Source organism: Oncorhynchus clarkii, chromosome 5 (genome assembly GCF_045791955.1).
Source record: "Oncorhynchus clarkii lewisi isolate Uvic-CL-2024 chromosome 5, UVic_Ocla_1.0, whole genome shotgun sequence".
Classification (NCBI taxonomy): Eukaryota; Metazoa; Chordata; class Actinopteri; order Salmoniformes; family Salmonidae; genus Oncorhynchus; species Oncorhynchus clarkii.
In genome coordinates this window covers 73,721,221-73,744,261 of record NC_092151.1, presented here as the reverse complement: position 1 = coordinate 73,744,261, position 23,041 = coordinate 73,721,221, and the positions used below count along the sequence as shown (strand labels likewise).

Genomic DNA, 23,041 nt, shown 5'->3' with positions numbered 1-23,041 from the left:
CACGTACTGTAATGAAGCAGGCAGGGAGCAAGTCTCAACCCTCGACCTTCTAGCCCGAAGTCCAGCGCGCTAACGACTTTGCCCCAAGAGCATGCTCAAGCGGAATAGTCGATATACGCGCTTATAAACCCAGGGTCGTTACACTACTCCCTCCTTTAAAACAGCGCGACCTCGCGCTAGCTTGCGATTCTACGTCTTTTAGGAACGCCCCGAAATACTTTGAAGTACTACTTAAGTTGTTTTTTGGGGTATCTGTACTTTACTATTTATATTTTTGACTACTTTTACTTTTACTTCACTACATTCCTAAATAAAATTACATACTCTTTACTCCATACATTTTCCCTGACACCCAAAAGTACTTGTTAAATTTGAATACTTAGCAAGACAGAAAATGTTCAAATGTATATACCTATCAAGAGAACATCCATGGTCATCCCCACTGCCTCTGATCTGGCGGACTCACTAAACACAAATGCTTTATTTGTAAATTATGTCTGAGTGTTGGAATGTGACCCTGGTTATTGGTAAAAAAATAAATAAAAAAAAGTTTAATTGTGCCATCTTGTTTGTTTAATAATATAAGGAATGTAAAATGATTTGTACATTTACTTTGATACTTAAGTATATTTTAGCAACTACATTTACTTTTGACACTTAAGTACAAACATACAAACAAGTCAGTATCCCTTTTACATCAAGAGTTTACATATTTATACATGTATATTTGTGCATGTCAGGAGACTTTATAGGTCAGGCAGAGGATGAAACCATCCAGGAGGACTCCAACTTCCTGTTTAGTGGAGGCGACTCACTGCAAGCCGTGCATCTCTGTGATGACATCACCACCACCGTAGGAGTGACTTCATCTGGGCTTCTGGAGGCTATACTGGACGGATCCTTCTCAGACGTCCTGTACCATGTTGCCACAGAAACACTGACTCTCCAGTTAGAGCACAGCTGGACGTCCCATCCTGTGGACAAGAAACATCCAGCAGACCCTGTCTCCCCAGCACAGCCCAAGAGACCGCATACAGACCCTGCAGAGACACCACTGGGAGTTGTCATTTATTCTGTGAAGAGGGATTTAAGATGTATTGTGGTAAGGAGACCAGAGGAGGTTGTAGAGATGGGTCATTCAGACCCTTTGAGGACCAATGAAAACTCAGACTCAGAGGGACCAATCATAAGAACAAGAAATACACTCCCATAGGAAAAAAGAGAGCACAGAATCCAGCCACTCCCAGACATTTGGGTCCAATAAGAGGACATAACACAACCATTCCTAGGCAGTGGAAACCAATGAGCCCAGTGCTAGCAGTGTTATCCCTCTCCTTAGAGAGGCTGTGGGTCTGGAGATGAGGGTGAGCTTGCAGTCAGACAGAGAGGTGTGTGGATGCCTCTCCAGTCCTGCTGGTCCAGAGAGGAGGCCCCAGGGCCACAGTGTTCATTGGTTCCCATTCCCACATGATGCAGGCCCTGGACCTGTCACTGGGGGGCTGTTGTGTTATAGAGGGTCTCAGGACAGGATCGAGTCCTCTGCTGCTGTGTCCTGATGTGGAAGACTCATCGTGGTTGGTCAGCATCCACATAAAGCATCTGTTTTTTTGGTTATGTTTAATTTAGTCTTCTATTCTATTCTACAGTGTATATTGAGGATCTATGCTGTGTGTTATCTGTGTTTAATCTCAGGGTGCTATGATGGTTGTGTGTGTTAACTGTGTTTAATCTCAGGGTGCTATGATGGTTGTGTGTGTTAACTGTTTTTAATCTCAGGGTGCTATGATGGTTGTGTGTGTTAACTGTGTGTGCAGTCTGGGGAGACAGTGGGTGTTTGAGACTGGAGATGCTGTGAAGAGCTGTCCTACTGTGGACCCCCTCGCAGGCTTGGTGATGGTGGGGTCGCAGGATGGCCACGTCTATGCCCTTGACCCACAGGTGTGTGTGTGTATGTGTGTGTGTGTGCGTGTGTGTGTGTGTCAAGTGTAAATCTTAAATCACATGCTCAGTACTGTATAATTGTGTTTTTGTGTGTATTCTAGGTTCGGCAGTGTGTGTGGACGCACCACTGTGGGAGTGGAGATGTGTTCTCCTCACCCTGTCTCCATCCCTCTCTGACAGCAGTGTGTCGCCACCCTTGGTGGAAACTTCCTTTGTCTCCATCCTGTGAGTGTCCATGCCTTCTTGCCTGTAAAAATCACAGATGCTTGTGTGTGAATGAGAAAAGATTCAAACTCTTTTTCTGTTTCAGGACACAGGTATTGTCCTGTAGATGTATTCCAGGAAGACTACATTTTTCTCCATCCCAAGCTGCTTCATTGGAAACCTAATCATCAGCTCTGTGGATGGAAACATCTGCTGCCTCAGACACACAGGGAAAATGGTGAGAGGAAGAACTGGCACTAAGATAATGTCCATTTTTAGTCTTTCTCCTTAACATCTTCATTTTCACCAAGTAGCTATTGATATTGCTCACTTATGTGTTTCATCTTTAATACTGTGTTTTCTGCTGCTGTGGCAGTATGTGACCAAGGGCAGTCTTCTCATCCCCCTGCATCACACCAGACAAGCAGAGCATTGTGTGTGGGTCACATGGCGGGTGTGTGTACTGTCTGAATTGTGCTGACGGCTCATTGATGTGGCTCTACCAGAGGGTGTACTCCAGCCCCTGTGTGTTTGAGGGGTCCCCCTGAGGTATGGAAGGTACATTGGTGGGCCTGGCCTCCACAGATGGGACCCTGTGTGTTCTGGATGGAGAGAATGGAACTCTGAGAGCCTCTCTCTGCCCAGGGAGCTCCTCTCCTGTGGTGTGTCAGCGCTCCTGGTGGTCGAATGACGCAATGACTTTGTGTACTGTGTGGAGCCGACAGATGAGCTCGAATAGTTTCCTGAGATGACATGTATGACATCATGTATTTTTGTACTATGTTATAATATTTAAAAGTAATATAGGAAACAAATGCAAACTATTGATACTAATTTGGAGGAGAAATATGACTTGAGGCTTTGAGTTCAGACATCAGTATTTAATTTATAATTCATAACATTTGCATCACTTTAAAGATGTTCTCATGAATACCTTTTTTAAGTGGGACAAAAAAGTGCAATTATTACCCCAATTATTTTTACATACAACACTTTGTATACTACACTATTGCACACGACCAAATTTAAAAAAAATAATACAAATAAATGACAAAGTGACTGACTGAGCCTTACAGGCTTTTTTCTGACCAATGTCCTGGTAAAACCGCCTCTAACATACATCCATACTTACATCCATACATACAGATCATTACATTGAGTAGTGAGAGGAAGATAATGATGGAAGAAATATCCATACGCTGTCAGTCACCAACAAACAGCCCAGCAGAGGTTCTCACAGCAGGGCTGATTGGTTCAAATCACATTGAGGTAAATTAAGAGGATGTGATATAGTTTAACTTGTCCAATGATGGGATTCAGAGAATGTGACTTTCCAAATGCTGTAGGACCATGTAAAGGCCTTATGGATCATCACATTAGCAGTGACTTGAGCACATGGGATGTTACAGCAGGCAGGTAGTCTCATTCCATAGCAAAGCTAAATCCATGACACATTAGAATGGTGAGAATACTGTGCAATTCAACCACTTGAACCTTGGTCTTTAGTGCTGTGTTTCAGTGCAGTCGACATTTGATTCTGACAGATTTTAGTGTTATTTTACAAACTGCGGTGATTTTCAAACAACTTTGTTAAGGGATTTTTTTTTTCTTTTTTTTTTCTGCAATATAGTATCTTAGACAGCTGTCACAGTCATCACGGGCACAGTGAGAATAGTTATACTAAGTACTGCTTTTGAATACAAGTAAAAAAAAAAAAAGCTTTTGTACAACGCAGACAAGGCTCAGAGATTACAAATATATTGTTTCATCACTGTTAAAATCAGTGCTTGAAATAATACCCACGAGATAAGGTAACAGAAATATTGTGGTTCTAAGGGTGATACAACTGGGTGATCATCTGTCATGTTGGTTTATTGGTTACTGGTAGCCCTTAAAACACTGTTCCCATAGTACCCTTGAATGAAGAATCTATATCCCTTTTCAGACCTGTGGGATTGATCTTTTCAATACATAAGCTTTTTTTTCTTGTATTATGTTATGTATGATCTCTTTACATCCGTGGTGCTTTGATTGGCTACTGTTGGGAAGTAAGGGTTGGGATTGGCTATTGCAAAGGCCAGCAGTGGCCATGATTGGCTACAGTAGGATATTTTGACTTGTTGGAAGATATTATATAGTTGATAACATACAGCCAGGTAATCTTAAACTTTGTGTTTTCAGGTGTTTGTATAAGTGCATGCTTGTACTGAGTGTTCGTGTTTGTAAATGTGTGACTGTGTTTATATTATGAATGTGAAACACACTTTTAATCATAGTACATGGTTATCATAGTACATGGTTATGGTGAAATAGGGGGAGGCTTGGGTTGAGGTTAGAGTGCAGGGGCAGATCAGGGGCAGAGAGGAGAGGTCGGGAGGGTTTGGGACAGGGGTCATAGTTCATGGGTAGTGTGTGTACAGTACTGATGCAGTGTAGAGGTTAGAGAGGAGGTTATTTGATAATCTGAGGGCAGTCACTCCAGGCCTTGGCCTTGCGCTTGGCCAGAGCTAACCAGGCCGGCTCAGTGGACACCTGGGGAGAGTCAGTGGACGGGAAGCGCTTGGTCACCTCCTTCACTGCAGGGGGCGATGGTGTGGAGTCTGCAATCTCAACTGTAACACAAGACCCAGAGAGAAAGGGTTATAATGCATGCTGAGGACACCATAAAACTGTATAACCCAGTTTGATAACAGATTTGTTTGATTATGATGATCCAGATGTAATAGAATCATGTTTCATATGTGAGATATCCTAACTGTCTGATCTGATCTTGGGAAAGTGTGATGACAAACAGTTGTGAATATGAAAGCTCTTACCTGTGACTGTGCTGGGCAGAGTGTTGGCTTTCTTCAGGTGGTCCCGGCGCTCAAAGCAGCCCAGGAGGGTGTCTGGTCTCTTGGCCTCCTCCGGTGTCTGTGATTTGGGAGGGCTGGTGTTTCCACTCCCCTTACCCTCTGAAGGACTAACCAACACACACTGTGAAACACATGTACCTTTTAGCGGACTGTCCCAGTCTCTCCTACTGCCCTGAATGCATTTCTCTCTCTGCATAAGCATAATCATAATGGTATGAAGGTAAGGACAGTAATGTGTGTTAAAGTGCAGTATCATACGCTGTCTTTGTCCTTGGCCTGTTTCTCAGGCAGTTTGGCCTCTCTATTGCTGCGGCGCTCGTCTCGGCTCTGCTGGTGCTCTTTGAAGCCCTTTTGTTTCTGCAGCGCCAGAGTGATCCACGGAGGGCCCGCCTCCTTGTCCTGGACCCGTACGCTGTCTAACGAGTGCCTGCTCTGCAGCGATGGCTTCCCCTCTGTAAGTGGTGAGATGAGACAACCATCATACTTGACATCATACACACAAAATCACTCAAGTAATTAAAATGCAGGTGTGACATCCCTACTCGCTAAAAAAAAAAACAATCCATAAAATCTCTGTCATGGTGATTGGAGCACTAGCAGTACATGCACTTCCCAAGATGACACTAACCTTTCCTGATGAGCTCCGTTTTCCTGTCAGCCTTCTCCCTCCAGGGCATACTGATGGAGGGGAAGAAGGACCTCTTCTCCTTGGGCTCCTCCTCCCTCTGACCCCCCTGTCCCTGGCCGTTCCTGTGGAGCTGGGCCACAGCTGAGGTTTCTTCCCTCCTCTCATCTCGCTCCTCATGGCCAGCTGAATCAGCCCCCACCCTCGTCCTCTGGACCACTGCATCGCTTGAACCCCCTCTGCCCACCTTGGGGAGTGGAGAGGGGGGAGGGGTGGCAGGTTTAGGAGATGTGCTCGGTCTTTGGTAGAGTGAGGGTTTGGAAGGCTTCTCCTCCTCGCTGTGCATGGAAGGGGTGGGAGACTTGCCTGCCTTGGCCCGGGGCTTTGGAAGAGATACAACCATATGTCCAGGCTTTACCCCGGGAATGCTCTCTCTGAATGGAGACGCAGGGCTGGATCTATCAGAGAAAACTGAGGTGTCAGAGTCAGGGTCAATGGGGGTCAGAGGTGAGGGGACACCGTTGAAGCTGTCACCGGCGCTGTACCTCTTCTTCCTCTTATCTGTCGACTGATCACTGTGGAAGCGGAGGGAGTAGTTGGTCCTCCTCAGCTTGATCCCAAACGGAGAGGGCTGGCCCTGCTCCCTCCCTTCCTCCCGGCCGTCAGAGTCCTCTGATTCTCCTCCCAGGCTCACAGCGTCTGTCACTGACCCCTCAGGTCTGGGGGACCACTGGGAAGACCTGGGGACTATGAACGATGGGAGGTCTTTGGCAAACATGCACTCCCCTTTTCCGTCTGCGATCCGGACGGTCTTACCACCCCTGCTCTGGGCTTTGCTGCTTGGGGCTGGTGAGGCTGCAGAGGGAACAGAGGTGCTGGAGGAGGTGTTGGAGAGAGCAGAGGCTGGGCTTCCTCCTTCCTTCTCTTCCGGATTCAACACCTCAGAGTTCCTGCTGGAGTCGGAAAACTTCTTCCTGGCCGGAGTGATGGAGAACTTGGCGCCGGCGGACATGGTCTTCCTGAGGTTGGTATGGGGGAACGGACTCTGGTCCTCACTGCTGGGTCGGCTTTGGCTATGGGGGTCTGGATATTCCTCATACTTCCCCTCCTCTGCCCCCTTAAATATCTTGCAGCGGATACTGGCCCACTCTGCAAGAACGGCTGCACTGGACTGGTCTGTGGACTCACTGAGGGATTTGGTTTTTCCAGACTTACGTACTAGTGGGGTCTTGCTCTTGGTTGGTAGTGGGGTTCCCATGGCAGCTTTCTTTTCATCTGCCAGACCCAGGAGAGACTTACAAGCGATTTCGTTGATATGGTCCAGGTTGACAGCAGTCCCACATAGCTGGGAACCTGTCACCAGGATGGCTGTGTGGCGGACATACTGAGAAGACAGGAGGGTGGGGGAGTCAGCTCCTCCAAGCGATGAGGCCTTGGCTCTCTCTCTGTGTTCAGTCACAGCGCTCCCCTGCTGACTGGAGGCCGGTATAACAGGCGTTAGGTTGACCATCTGGAACAGGATCTGCTTCTCCCCAGAGGACCCTTTGACGGTGAACGGCCTCTGTCTCTTCTCCATCTCTCTCCAGCGCACCTCCTCTGCCCTCCTCTTCCTCTCAGGGTCCGAGCTGCTCGCAGCCGCTTCTGCACACAGCCTCTTCTCCTCCTCCTCCTCCTCCTCATTTTTCTTCCTCTCCTCCTCTGCAAGCAGTTTTCTCTTTTTCTTCACCTGCTTTGTCATTCTCTCCTCCTCTTCTGCCTCTTTTAGTCTATTTTCCTCATCTACACGAAGACACTCTGCCTCCAGTTCACACTGCTTCCTCTCCTCTTCTTCTTTCCTACTCCTTTCCTCTTCCTCTTTCTCCTCTTCCTCCAGTGTCCTCTCCTTCTCCTCTCGTTGCATAAGCTCCAAATCCTCTCTCATCCTTCTTTCTTCTTCTTTCTCTATCCTTTCCTCTTCTTCTTTCATCCTCCTCTCCATCTCCGCTCTCTGCCTCCTCTCCTCTTCTTCTTTCATCCTCCTCTCCATCTCCTCTCTCTGCCTCCTCTCCTCTTCTTCTTTCATCCTCCTCTCCATCTCCTCTCTCTGCCTCCTCTCCTCTTCTTCTTTCATCCTCCTCTCCATCTCCTCTCTCTGCCTCCTCTCCTCTTCTTCTTTCATCCTCCTCTCCATCTCCTCTCTCTGCCTCCTCTCCTCTTCTTCTTTCATCCTCCTCTCCATCTCCTCTCTCTGCCTCCTCTCCTCTTCTTCTTTCATCCTCCTCTCCATCTCCTCTCTCTGCCTCCTCTCCTCTTCTTCTTTCATCCTCCTCTCCATCTCCTCTCTCTGCCTCCTCTCCTCTTCTTCTTTCATCCTCCTCTCCATATCCTCTCTCTGCCTCCTTTCCTCCTCCTTTTTAAGTATACGTCCCTCCTCTTGTTCGCAACATCGCTCCTCCTCTAACTCACACAGCCGCCACTCCTCTGCTTTCTTCTTCCTATCTTCCTCTTCCTCTCTGTGCCTCTGTTCCGCCAGTTCTCTCTTTCTCCTGGACTCCCATCTCTCCTCCTCCTGCAGTTTCTGCTTCTTGGTTTTCTCTGGGGGTGTCTCCTCCTCAGCGTTCCTGTGTTGGCTGTCTGCTGCATCTTTTTCCTCCTGCTGTATGCCAGGGATATCCACCTCTTGCAGATCCTGGAAAAAAATATGTATTTTGATTTCTATTGGTGAGCTTTATCTCACTATATTCAGTCTACATGACAATTCTATGTATGCACATTCAAACCAAAGAAAGACCACCAACTGTAAGGACCATGACCCCCTCTCACCTGTGTATACCGGTGGTGCTTGCGGGAGATCCTCTGGTTTTTGGGTTTGACAGACAGCTTATGCTTGGCAGCGGTGTTGTCCAGCCGAGGGACAGACTGTGAGACTTCATCCAGGTCGATGGACTCAATGGTGCCGATGGCTGGAAGAACTTGTTTGGACCTGGAAGATTTCACTGGAGTGCTGGGGGCTTCAGCCTGGGGAGCTCCATGGCTCTCACCGGCCTCTTGGTCCTGACTGGCCCCCTGGTTGTCATGGAAACATAAAATGTTCATTATCTTCCTATATTTCCAACAAAAATTATTTGTGTTAATACGGTATCATTATAAGCTAACAGTGAACCAAACATTATGCAATTAATGATCTGCTATTACCTTTGGCTCTGTGTCCACTGGCTCAGCCTCCACTTGGGCTAAGACCCTCAGAGGGCTATTGGGCACCTCCTCTTCATCCGAGCTGCCCTCGTCTCCCTCACTCTTCCTCAGAGAGGGGTGCTTCTGGCCAAACTTGATATTCTCTGCTATCTGCCGCTGTATTTTCCACACACACACACACACACACACACACACACACACACACACACACACACACACACACACACACACACACACACACACACACACACACACACACACACACACACACACACACACACACACAGACACACACACACTCACTGTTAACATTGAAGACAGCAGTAACGTTAAAGTGTCTTGTTATCTGGGAGCAACAGTTGACTTTCGAGTACATGGTAATTAGAGTCATCAACCAAGACTGTGAACATACATCTGAATGTGTGTTTAAGGCCCACCTGCAAGTTCCTGACTTTATCGGAGACGTTTTCCTGGGACATGGTTTGTTCTGGGCTGAGCTCCTGTACTGCTTCTTCTGGGATAAACACACTGTCGTGGGAGAGGGCTTGAGACCCAATGGGGTTCAGCTCCCTGCAAAGACATAATGGGAGCTACAGTTATAGCATGCTATTACAGTCAGTCACTCATTAATTTCTGACAAGATGTAGTATCCCTGAGCAAATTCATTTGCACAAACAGAAACCATTTCACACACTCTAAACTCCACCAATTAAAATCTAAAAGTCAGTCAAGCAGTTTATAGACCACATTTCAACTGAACTGCACCCCTTTCTCACCAGACTGAGATTTAGTCGAATCTACCGACTCGAAAATAGATAACATTGCATGCCAAACAAGAAGCCACATGATAATATATGTGGGATCCACGTTGGGTCTTAGCGGAAATAGTATTAGAGGCTTTCTCTGTGGTCTGGGTGTGGCTTACTGGAAGGGATTAAAGACAATGTGCTCAAGTCCATGCAGTCTAAGTTATTGATAAGACCTGTGTTCAGAGCTTGTTTCATTTTGAGGTGGGGACCTGTACAAGCAATAGGGGGAAAACGGCAATGTAGAGCAACTCAACTGCATTGCATGTCCTCATGACAACATTATGAACAGTGTATAAATGCAACCTGGACTACTGGAGTATTTCTCATAATATCAAACAGAATGCATGGATGTCCTGTTTACCTCAAATGTTGATTGGTCTCCTCATCATCTGAGATGACTCCGTTAGACACTTCCCCTGTGGAGAAGCTAGCCTTCAGCTCTGCTGTATTGAAGTCCCGCTCTGCTGCCTTCTTCTTCCTCTTCCCAAACAGGCGTCTGAACGGCTGGAATTTGCCCTGTCGTCGCCTCTCTGCAGGCAGAAAGAGAAATGATAACCAAAGCTACACAATATCACCTTATCGCTCTTCATTATCACATCCGTGGTGGACTGTATAATTACATCTAAATGAGTGGCCCGTAGTGTGAGTGTGTGTGAATCTACACAAAATAACTCCACAGCAGATGAGGTGAAGAGAAAACCTTGGATCGGTTGATAATACTTACCTTGAATAACAGAATGTGCTAAATAAAGTAGGAATAGTCATAAGGACATGGAGGAAAACCAACATTCGAATCATAAAAAGGCGGAATCATTCTGACCTGACTGGACCATTGGAAGTCATTCAGGAAATCACTCACTCATTGAACGACTGTCTCTCTTTCTCATATGCAAACATACATTTGTTTCACTTGAACAGATACTCAAGGCTACACAGATACTCTTATCCAAAGCAATTTTAGACAGTTCAATACTGTTCATGTTATCTACACACCATGGTGTGCTGTGGACTTTTGAGGTTCCAGGTAGTCTAATTCCACATAGATGTGATTTATCACTGACGTTTGCACATGCTCCTTCATCACATAAATACTCTTCTATCGTGGCTTGTGCCAAATTGATTCATAAATTGTCCCCAAGGAGAGTTATTATACCAACTTCACTATACCAACAGCTGGGTCGTTTGGAGTAGAGTATTCACCACCCCAATTACTCATTACAAATCAACCTTGAAAATCCCAGCTATGCAATCGCATAACCAGAAGTTTACTACAAACGCAGAAACAATGGCGGTGAAGCTCATCATGACTGCCTGCTTATCATGACTGTCCTGTCTCTTGTGACCTTGTCAGATGGTGTTTCATCTGAGCAGCAACTTAGCTGACCAACAGATCTCTTATTAAAGTGTAGGGAGCTCCTAATGTCAACAGTAAGGTTATTATATTTTTGTGTTTTTATTTCCCAAATCAGTTTAGTTTCAGCGAGTTTTCAGACCTGATTTTCTAGTTTTAATTTAGTTTAACTTCGTTTTTATATTATTTAGTTTCAGTTTTAGGTTTAGTGTTAGGGACAGAAAGCATGAGTGGGAACCTAGGAGGCATTTGGGTTATATTGTTTTTTGTTTGTTTTTGGGTTGTTACTTTATGCAACTGAACATAAGGTCAAAGACAGAAGAGAAAGCGAGACATCTCACTGACACACTTTTATCTGGTCGGGCAGGTATGGCGACTAGGGAGAGGACACAAAGTAGACCAGAGCCAGCTGTTCCCTCTCTCCTGTGAGCATGTCAGATATTATGGAGGAACTGTGTGTCATGCCCTGATCTGTTTCACCTGTCCTTGTGATTGTCTCCACCCCCTCCAGGTGTCTCCCTCCTGTGTTTCCTGTCTCTCTGTGCCAGTTCATCTTGTATGTTAGTCAAGTCAACCAGCATGTTTTTCCCCATACTCCTTTTGCTCTTCTCTTTTTGATAGTCGTCCTGGTTTTGACCTCTGCCTGACTCTGGACTCTGAACTGGTTTTGACCTCTGCCTGACTCTGGACTCTTAACTGGTTTTGACCTCTGCCTGACTCTGGACTCTGAACTGGTTTTGACCTCTGCCTGACTCTGGACTCTGAACTGGTTTTGACCTCTGCCTGACTCTGGACTCTTAACTGGTTTTGACCTCTGCCTGACTCTGGACTCTGAACTGGTTTTGACCTCTGCCTGACTCTGGACTCTTAACTGGTTTTGACCTCTGCCTGACTCTGGACTCTGAACTGGTTTTGACCTCTGCCTGACTCTGGACTCTGAACTGGTTTTGACCTCTGCCTGACTCTGGACTCTGAACTGGTTTTGACCTCTGCCTGACTCTGGACTCTGAACTGGTTTTGACCTCTGCCTGACTCTGGACTCTGAACTGGTTTTGACCTCTGCCTGACTCTGGACTCTGAACTGGTTTTGACCTCTGCCTGACTCTGGACTCTGAACTGGTTTTGACCTCTGCCTGACTCTGGACTCTGAACTGGTTTTGACCTCTGCCTGACTCTGGACTCTGAACTGGTTTTGACCTCTGCCTGACTCTGGACTCTTAACTGGTTTTGACCCCTGCCTGACTCTGGACTCTTAACTGGTTTTGACCTCTGCCTGACTCTGGACTCTGAACTGGTTTTGACCCCTGCCTGACTCTGGACTCTGAACTGGTTTTGACCTCTGCCTGACTCTGGACTCTTAACTGGTTTTGACCTCTGCCTGACTCTGGACTCTTAACTGGTTTTGACCTCTGCCTGACTCTGGACTCTTAACTGGTTTTGACCTCTGCCTGACTCTGGACTCTGAACTGGTTTTGACCCTTTTGCCTGTCCACGACCATTCTCTCGCCTTACCCTATTGGGATTAATTAATATTGTAAGACCCCAACCATCTGCCTCCTGTGTCTGCATCTGGGTCTCGCCTTGTGTCATGATATCATGAGCTCATGCGGGAAAGCATGCTCCTGCGAGAGAGGGAATGCCCACTTACACAGACGGAACCTTAAAAAACATTTAAATGGTAAATGGCCTGAGTAAACTATCTTATTTATCCACCATATTTGATAAGGTGATGGGTCAAGTCATAGGTTAGGTTAGCCCTTCTCATGACGCCAATGCTATATTGGAGTAATTCCACATCCCATTTGATTAGCTGAGGTGATTTTGTCAAGTGTGAAACGCTCTATCTAGAAACAATTGATCCTGGATTGCTATACGGTTTTTGAAACCCTGAACGCTCAACTTAATTATAATCCAAAATAACTTTACACTTGCTGTTTTACCACAGATTTTTTTTGTGTGTAACACAGTTTTGAATTGACAGGTTTTTTGTTCCCTCCCGAGTTTCCATTAGCTCAGGAAGTGCAACACAAAACACCTCTGTGGGAATCTGTGTTAAAACAGTGCACAGTAAGTGTATCTTTGTATTTGTAAAATTATTTTGGTGATATGAAAAAAATTCAGAGTTTTCTAAAACTGCATTGAACACAGTGATTAACGGTTAATCAGAGTGTCGGGACTGTTGTACACATTGGCCCTGCTGTGGTCAGTTCAAATGAAAACCATATGGCTGTGTAGCTTTGCGTAAGATGGGTTCTCGAGGGCTAAGGTTAGGTTCAAATCTTTAAGTCATTATCTGTGACTTGGATTTAAAAGGAATAGTGCGCCAATATGGTGGAAGGATTTTTTTTACTTAAGTAGTACATGTAAGAAGAATCAAGTTAACTAACTAGACATTTCTCCGTGATAGCTAGTGATAGTGATGCACACACTAGGACTATTTAAAACATGGCTATATACTAGCAGCATTTACCCTCCAGATTCAGTAGCTTGAAACCCCATTAGATTTTTGCCCAAAGTTGAGAAAAAAACTCAAACTGAACATAATTCATTAGGGTTATTATTTTAGTTTGTTTTGGAGTCAAAGATAATATTGTCAGTATAATTTTAGTTTATTTTCATGATTGGTTTTCGTTTACTATAATAACCTTGGTTCACAGAGCATTTCAGAGCTGCCATGTTGTAGAATGCTAGCACTCCAGGTAGCCCACAAACAAAATAAACCAATATATCTACAGAATCCCCTGTAATAATATGGAGTGAAGCTCTACCACACAGGAAATTATATTAAGATGAATTTCCTGTTTATCTGAGTACAAAATGCGCTTCCCTGAGTAAAGAAGTTTATCTCTGGAAATGACAATGACAATGTGCACAAGGACACATCAGTGTCCATATAGTTTCTATTCTCCACAAATTAATTGGAAAACCACACTCAGAGATATTAACCTTATATTGCACAAATATTACTGCTGTTTTAGTTACAGCTCTTATGAAGGAAGCTTGCTGTTAGTTTATCTACAAGGTGGTTGCTTACTGCTACTATAGCATAATGATTACATTACAAGAGCAAAATATAATTTTGTTAGTATTGGCTATGTGATTTATTGACCAATAACCAGGTGTGAAATATTGTATCAGTAAATTACTGTCAAAAACATAAATCATAGCTACCTGCTACACAACCCTGGCCGATGCAACCCCCTTCACTAGCAGACACTGACAGGGCATGATTTCAGTTGGTAGTGATTGAGTCTTGACAACCAAGCAGTTTCCATGCCACAGAGCTGAACTGAAGATAAGAGGACCTTTGCTTCCTATCTTTATTTCCTCATTATCTTTCCTTGCCAGTCAGTTATACACTCCCAGTCATATAAGATACACATTTCCGTGTCTAAAATAAAACGTCTGAAAGTTGTCTCTCAGGGATCTCCTGACTGTTGTTGAAATCAGTGTAGATATGCTATCCATAGATATTATATTGTTACTGTATCTCAAGAGTGGAAGGAGCAGTGCTTGACTTGGGCAGGAGCTCACAGGCGCTGAGTACACCTCAAATGTTCTACTGCTTGACCTCCTGTTCCTCTTATAGAATATTAGCTCAAAAGTATTGCGGCGCTCCTGCACCTTAATATAAGCAGTACAGGTACCCAAACTGAGTACCGGCCCCTATTTCCATCCAAGTCAAGAACTGGGAAGGAGGCTATCACTTTTCCCACTAAAATGCTTTTCTATCCTCACTGAGTGTCCTAGTTGAAAACTATTTCACATGCCAAGGAAAATTAAGAAAATGTAATCAAATGTTATTTTACACTAGACTAGTGCATACCGGTAATCACATATCTTTGCCTGCCAGTATGAGAGGTGTGTTTAGACACATGTGTTCAATACGTGTACAGTGCATTCGGAAAGTATTCAGACCCCTTGACTTTTTCCACATTTTGTTACGTTACAGCCTTACTCTAAAATTGTTTCCTACCCCCCCCCCTCATAAATCTACACACAATACCCCATAATGACAAAGCAAAAACAGGTTTAGATTTTTTTTGCAAATTTATAACAAAAAAATAAAATGACATTTACATAAGTATTCAGACACTTTACTCAGGACTTTGTTGTAGCACCTTTGGCAGCGATTACAGCCTTGAGTCTTACACATCCAAGTATATCGGACCAAATTATGAAAGACAAGAATTGTACTTCTGAATTCTGTAAAGTCGTTATGGAAGAGGTGAAAAAAATATTGTTGTCTATCAGCAATGACAAGCCACCGGAGTCTGACAATCTAGATGGAACATTACTGAGGATAATAGCAGACAATACTGCCACTCCTATTTGCCACATCTTCAATTTATGCCTACTTGAAAGTGTGGGCCCTCAGGCCTCATTCCGCTACCCAAGAATAGTAAAGCCTCCTTTACTGGCTCAAATAGCCGACCAATCAGCCTGTTACCAACCCTAAACTTCTGGAAAAAATTGCGTTTGGCCAGATACAATGCTATTTTACAGTAAACAAACTGACAACAGACTTTCAGCATGCTTATAGGGAAGGACACTCAACAAGAACAGCACTTACACAGATGACTGGCTGTGAGAAATGGATAATACAATGATTGTGGGGGCTGTCTTGTTAGACCTCAGTGCAGCTTTTGACATTATTGATCATAGTCTGCTGCTGGAAAAACGTATTTGTTATAGCTTTACACCCTCTGCTACAATATGGATAAAGAGTTACTTGTCTAACAGAACACAGAGGTTCTTTAATATAAGCCTTTCAAACATAATCCAGGTAGAATAAAGAATTTCCCAAGGTAGCTGTTTAGGCCTCTTGCTTTTTTCAATTTTTACTAACGACATACCGCTGACTTTGAGTAAAGCCAGAGTGTTTATCTATGTGGATGACTCAACACTATACTCGTCAGCTACTACAGCGACTGAAATGACTGCAACACTCAACAAAGATCTGCAGTTAGTTTCAGAGTGGGTGGCAAGGAACAAGTTATCCCTAAATATTTCTAAAACTAAAAACATTGTATTTGGGACAAAACATTCACTTAACCTCAACAAAATCTTGTAATAAATAATGTGGAAATTTAGCAAGTTGAGATGACTAAACTGCTTGGAGTAACTCTAGATTGTTAACTGTCATGGTCAAGACATATTGATACAATAGTAGCTAAGATGGGGAGAAGTCTGTCCATAATAAAGCGATGCTCTGCCTTCTTAACAACACTATCAACAAGGCAGGTCCTACAGGCCCTGGTTTTGTCGCACCTTGACTACTGTTCAGTCGTGTGGTCAAGTGCCACAAAAAAAAAAATGTAAAAAAATGTATCACTAGCCACTTTAAACAATGCCACTTAATATAATGTTTACATACCCTACATTACTCATCTCATATATATATACTGTACTCTATATCATCTACTGCATCTTGCCATCTTTATGTAATACATGCATCACTAGCCACTTTAAAATATGCCACTTAATATAATGTTTACATACCCTACATTACTCATCTCATATGTATATACTGTACTCGATACCATCTACTGCATCTTGCCTATGCCGTTCTGTACCATCACTCATTCATATATCTTTATGTACATATTCTTTATAGTAGTAGAGTAGTAGTTGTGGAATTGTTAGGTTAGATTACTCGTTGGTTATTACTGCATTATCAGAACTAGAAGCACAAGCATTTCGCTACACTCGCATTAATATCTGCTAACCATGTGTATGTGACAAATAAAATTGGATTTGATTTGAAAATGGTCAAAGACCCCAGCCACCCCAGTCATAGACTGTTCTCTCTACTACCGCATGGCAAGCGGTACCGGAGTGCCAAGTCTAGGACAAAAAGGCTTCTCAACAGTTTTTACCCCCAAGCCATAAGACTCCTGAACAGGTAAACAGATGGTTACCCAGACTATTTGCATTGTGTGCCACCCCCCAACCCCTCTTTTACGCTGCTGCTACTCTCTGTTTATCATATATGCATAGTCACTTTAACTATACATTCATGTACAAACTACCTCAATAAGCCTGACTAACAGGTGTCTGTATATAGCCTTGCTAATGTTATTTTCAAATGTATTTTTACTGTTGTTTAATTTCTTTACTTACCCCCCGACACACACACACACACACACACACACACACACACACACACACACACACACACACACACACACACACACACACACACACACACACACACACACACACACACACACACACACACACACACCTTTATTTCACACAATTGGTTAGAGCCTGTAAGTAAGCATTTCACTGTAAGGTGTATTTGGCGCACGTGACAATAATAAACTTTGATTTGACTGTTTCTCCCTCTGGAGAAGTTTTGAGTGTTCTACTGTGGATGATGCCCTATTATTCCCAGCATTAAGGCCTGTCCTGCACTGCCTCTGCTCTGTTTCGCTGGCTGGCCCATACTACACTGCCTCTGCTCTGTTTCGCTGGCTGGCCCATACTACACTGCTTCTGCTCTGTTTCACTGGCTGGCCCATACTGCACTCACTGCCCCTGGCGTGCTCACACACTCATGCATGGGGCAGCAGATAGCCTAGTGGTTAGATTGTTGGGCCTGTAACCTAAAGGTTGCTAGATTGAAATAAGATCTGTTGTTCTGCCCCTGAACAAGGCAGTTAACCCACTGTTCCTAGGCTGTTGTAATTAAGAATTTGTTCTTAACTGTTAAATAAAGTTTAAAAAATGAAACCAGAAAGGACATGTTTTCAGCAGAGTAGAACAACTAGTAGCATTCCACACGTCTACTTTAGGGTTAAGTCTGAATGATCAGCATTAAACATAATCGACTACATAGTAAAGCTATTATTACTCTCTAATATCAACACAGACCTATATTTTGAACTATAGCCTAACATCACATCGGGCTGTCTGTAAATGCAGAAAGGAAATGCTTCAAGCCTAAGCCTAGAGTGAAGAGATATGGGCTCAGGCTGTGAATTGATTTATGTAAGTCCATATTCAGAGTTGTTAACTAAAACTATTCCACTGATCAATTTCAGTTATTTACTTTAGCTTGGATAATCAATAATCTACAGGGGTTTACTGCTCGCTGTCCTGATGCGTTGCTTTATTTCCTTTCGTTTTTGTCCTTTCAATTTCATCCTTTCAGAATGTATTAATTCACCATAGGAAAGTAGATATCAATAGGTGATACAAGTAGGTACAGAGTGCAGAAATCACACACAGGGTCACACAGAGGCCTTAAACCATCACACAAGTCTAAGATAAGCCCTGTAAGCTTTTGATATCAGTTACTGTACAACCCATCACTGCATCACCACACCATGCATTTCTAAATGAGACAGTTAAAAAGAGGTATAAATATAAGCCAACAAAGGCCTCCTTGTATTCTCCCAAGGTTATCATTAATTATAGTCTGAGTCCAATCTTTTTAAGGCCTTGTCTAAAATCACTTTAAAAATATATATACAGTGCCTTGCGAAAGTATTCGGCCCCCTTGAACTTTGCGACCTTTTGCCACATTTCAGGCTTCAAACATAAAGATATAAAACTGTATTTTTGTGAAGAATCAACAACAAGTGGGACACAATCATGAAGTGGAACGACATTTGTTGGATATTTCAAACGTTTTTAACAAATCAAAAACTGAAAAATTGGGCGTGCAAAATTATTCAGCCCCTTTACTTTCAGTGCAGCAAACTCTCTCCAGAAGTTCAGTGAGGATCTCTGAATGATCCAATGTTGACCTAAATGACTAATGATGATAAATACAATCCACCTGTGTGTAATCAAGTCTCCGTATAAATGCACCTGCACTGTGATAGTCTCAGAGGTCCGTTAAAAGCGCAGAGAGCATCATGAAGAACAAGGAACACACCAGGCAGGTCCGAGATACTGTTGTGAAGAAGTTTAAAGCTGGATTTGGATACAAAAAGATTTCCCAAGCTTTAAACATCCCAAGGAGCACTGTGCAAGCTATAATATTGAAATGGAAGGAGTATCAGACCACTGCAAATCTACTAAGACCTGGCCGTCCCTCTAAACTTTCAGCTCATACAAGGAGAAGACTGATCAGAGATGCAGCCAAGAGGCCCATGATCACTCTGGATGAACTGCAGAGATCTACAGCTGAGGTGGGAGACTCTGTCCATAGGACAACAATCAGTCGTATATAGCACAAATCTGGCCTTTATGGAAGAGTGGCAAGAAGAAAGCCATTTCTTAAAGATATCCATAAAAAGTGTCGTTTAAAGTTTGCCACAAGCCACCTGGGAGATACACCAAACATGTGGAAGAAGGTGCTCTGGTCAGATGAAACCAAAATTGAACTTTTTGGCAACAATGCAAAACGTTATGTTTGGCGTAAAAGCAACACAGCTGAACACACCATCCCCACTGTCAAACATGGTGGTGGCAGCATCATGGTTTGGGCCTGCTTTTCTTTAGCAGGGACAGGGAAGATGGTTAAAATTGATGGGAAGATGGATGGAGCCAAATACAGGACCATTCTGGAAGAAAACCTGATGGAGTCTGCAAAAGACCTGAGACTGGGACGGAGATTTGTCTTCCAACAAGACAATGATCCAAAACATAAAGCAAAATCTACAATGGAATGGTTCAAAAATAAACATATCCAGGTGTTAGAATGGCCAAGTCAAAGTCCAGACCTGAATCCAATCGAGAATCTGTGGAAAGAACTGAAAACTGCTGTTCACAAATGCTCTCCATCCAACCTCACTGAGCTTGAGCTGTTTTGCAAGGAGGAATGGGAAAACATTTCAGTCTCTCGATGTGCAAAACTGATAGAGACATACCCCAAGCGACTTACAGCTGTAATCGCAGCAAAAGGTGGCGCTACAAAGTATTAACTTAAGGGGGCTGAATAATTTTGCACGCCCAATTTTTCAGCTTTCGATTTGTTAAAAAAGTTTGAAATATCCAATAAATGTCGTTCCACTTCATGATTGTGTCCCACTTGTTGTTGATTCTTCACAAAAAAATACAGTTTTATATCTATGTTTGAAGCCTGAAATGTGGCAAAAGGTCGCAAAGTTCAAGGGGGCCGAATACTTTCGCAAGGCACTGTATATATTTACCTGGGCTTTTGGATAAATGAGTGTCACGCTTAGTTTCCCTGGCGTCCTTAGCAATGGTAACGACACACATTGTCTGTGGTAAGAAAAAAGAGCAGGAACACAGGGGTTGTTGTCGTCTTTAGTGTGAGAGTGTGAGTCCTGTCCCGTGTAAGGAAGGAGAAAAGGAGATGACAGAGCAGCACTCACTGAGTGAAGGGAGAAACATGAGAGTTCATGCAAAGTGTGCAGTTTGAATAGCACACTTGTCCCTTGCCCTCCTCTCTCTCCCTAGGCCTCTTATCCTCTGCCTGGCAATGACAATTCTACCTGGCAATTTCAGGCTGTATCACATCCGGTTGTGATTGGGAGTCCCATAGGGTGGCGCACAATTGGCCCAGCATTGTCCAGGTTAGGCTGTCATTGTAATTAAGAATTTGTTCTTAACTGACTTGTCTAGTTAAATAAAGGTAACAAAAAAGAATATATATACAATTATTGCTTAGATAGCCAAACAAACACCTTACATAGCTCAGAAAAGGGTTGCAATTAAATTCAAGTGTTAATGAGAATTACACATCTTTCAAATCAAGATAATCCTAACTGAGCAAATCACAGAATACTCACAGTACTCTCTCTCTACTTCCCTCTCTCAACTATCTCCTTCTCTCACTGCAGCTGTGGATAACGTGTTAGCCCAGCAGGGAAGTCCTTTGTTCCTCCAGACCTGCATTCGATTAGAGATCCTCCACCTAATCACAATGTGAATAACACCCATCACACATGACTGCAGTGTAACTTCTGAACAAAACCACATGGTTCACCATGTTCACCACTAACAGAGACAATTTAAGAAACATCATGTTGTAAAAAATAGATTCAAATGAAAGATGCTGTTTTTATCTCACCAACCAATTGTCTCAACACCTCAATCACACACACAGCCCTCTGGCTGCAACACCTCTCATCAGTCTCTGCACTTTGTAGGCTACAACACCTCAATCACACACACAGCCCTCTGGCTACAACACCTCAATCACACACACAGCCCTCTGGCTGCAACACCTCTCATCAGTCTCTGCACTTTGTAGGCTACAACACCTCAATCACACACATCGCCCTATGGCTGCAACACCTCTCATCAGTCTCTGCACTTTGTAGGCTACAACACCTCAATCACACACACAGCCCTCTGGCTACAACACCTCAATCACACACACAGCCCTCTGGCTGCAACACCTCTCATCAGTCTCTGCACTTTGTAGGCTACAACACCTCAATCACACACACAGCCCTCTGGCTACAACACCTCAATCACACACACAGCCCTCTGGCTGCAACACCTCTCATCAGTCTCTGCACTTTGTAGGCTGCAACACCTCTCATCAGTCTCTGCACTTTGTAGGCGGCAACACCTCTCATCAGTCTCTGCACTTTGTTGCCTGCAACACCTTTCATCAGTCTCTGCACTTCGTAGGCTGCAACACCTCTCATCAGTCTCTGCACTTTGTAGGCTGCAACACCTCTCATCAGTCTCTGCACTTTGTTGGCTGCAACACCTCTCATCAGTCTCTGCACTTTGTTGGCTGCAACACCTCTCATCAGTCTCTGCACTTTGTTGGCTGCAACACCTCTCATCAGTCTCTGCACTTTGTTGGCTGCAACACCTCTCACCAGTCTCTGCACTTTGTAGGCTGCAACACCTCTCATCAGTCTCTGCACTTTGTAGGCTGCAACATCTCTCATCAGTCTCTGCACTTTGTTGGCTGCAACACCTCTCATCAGTCTCTGCACTTTGTTGGCTGCAACACCTCTCATCAGTCTCTGCACTTTGTTGGCTGCAACACCTCTCATCAGTCTCTGCACTTTGTAGGCTGCAACACATCTCATCAGTCTCTGCACTTTGTAGGCTGCAACACCTCTCATCAGTCTCTGCACTTTGTAGGCTGCAACACCTCTCATCAGTCTCTGCACTTTGTTGAGCCACCGCTTTCACATGTACAGTGGAAACACATGGTGTGTAAATCCCAATCCCTTGGGCCAGAAGCCTGGCATGTGTGAGACAGTATTGAGAAAGAGAGGGGGGGAAGACAGAAATAGAGAGAGAGGGGTAGAGGGAAAGACAGAGAGAGAGAGAGGGGGTAGAGGGAAAGACAGAGAGAGAGGGGGTAGAGGGAAAGACAGAGAGAGAGGGGGGTAGAGGGAAAGACAGAGAGAGGGGGGGTAGAGGGAAAGACAGAGAGAGAGCGGGGGTAGAGGGAAAGAGAGAGAGAGGGGGGTAGAGGGAAAGACAGAGAGAGAGGGGTAGAGGGAAAGACAGAGAGAAGGGGGGTAGAGGGAGAGATGGATAGAGAGAGATAAAGAGAGGGATAGAGACATGGAGAAAGAGAGAGAGAGACAGACAGAGAAAATGATCCCGTCCCCAGAAGGATCAGCAACGTGCTGTACTCCCTCTGCTCAATGCTTCTCCTTCCTGAGGGTGACAGAGCCTCTCAGAAATGCCTCACTCAGAATGGCTCTTTCTACTGACTGACTCTAGTTAGCACAGAACAAGGAGATGTATGTGGAGATGTAAGAGAGGGAAGGTGTTGGAGTATACTGTGTGTATTGATGTGTGAGAGAGAGATTGTGTTATTGATTGTAATGACGTGTGTTAGTGTACTGTATATGTATGTGAATGGTGTGAAAGCGTGTACAGTATGTGTGTACAGTATGTTTGTGTACAGTATGTGTGTGTTCAGTATGTTTGTGTACAGTATGTGTGTGGATATGGACGTATATATGCGGTGTGTGAGTATATATATAATAGCTTTAGCTTTAGCTGAACTGACCACATGAGAGTGTATGTTGAGCAGGTGTCTGCGTGGCAATGAGACCGTGTGTTTGTCTGTGTGTGTGTGTGTGTGTGTGTCTGTGTGTGTGCGTGCGTTTGTCTGCATGTGTGTGTCTGTGTGTGTGTGTGTGCGTGCGTGTATGCGAGTGTGTACATGCGTGTGGGT

The 23,041-nt window shown here is 44.2% G+C and overlaps 1 protein-coding gene and 1 pseudogene across 2 annotated transcripts in view; one reads left to right on the top strand and one right to left on the bottom strand.

Moving 5' to 3' along the window:
* The first annotated feature begins 733 nt into the window (after positions 1-733).
* LOC139409757 (beta-alanine-activating enzyme-like) lies at positions 734-2,884 on the top strand (annotated as a pseudogene).
* Positions 2,885-4,441: 1,557 nt separating this feature from the next.
* Positions 4,442-23,041, bottom strand: part of LOC139409371 (capping protein inhibiting regulator of actin dynamics-like) — a 30,888-nt gene continuing 12,288 nt past the window's right edge. Inside the window, exons 2-9 of one of the 2 annotated variants that reach the window (XM_071154430.1) lie at positions 9,970-10,138; positions 9,237-9,369; positions 8,800-8,955; positions 8,428-8,670; positions 5,629-8,293; positions 5,259-5,452; positions 4,962-5,121; positions 4,442-4,757 (exon numbers count right to left, since the gene is read on the bottom strand). In XM_071154430.1, coding sequence (XP_071010531.1) covers positions 4,597-4,757; positions 4,962-5,121; positions 5,259-5,452; positions 5,629-8,293; positions 8,428-8,670; positions 8,800-8,955; positions 9,237-9,278 — 3,621 coding nt within the window. In that variant the 5' untranslated portion in view covers positions 9,279-9,369; positions 9,970-10,138 and the 3' untranslated portion in view covers positions 4,442-4,596. The remainder of the gene's footprint in view (positions 4,758-4,961; positions 5,122-5,258; positions 5,453-5,628; positions 8,294-8,427; positions 8,671-8,799; positions 8,956-9,236; positions 9,370-9,969; positions 10,139-23,041) is intronic. The other variant, XM_071154431.1, reaches the window with a different exon arrangement.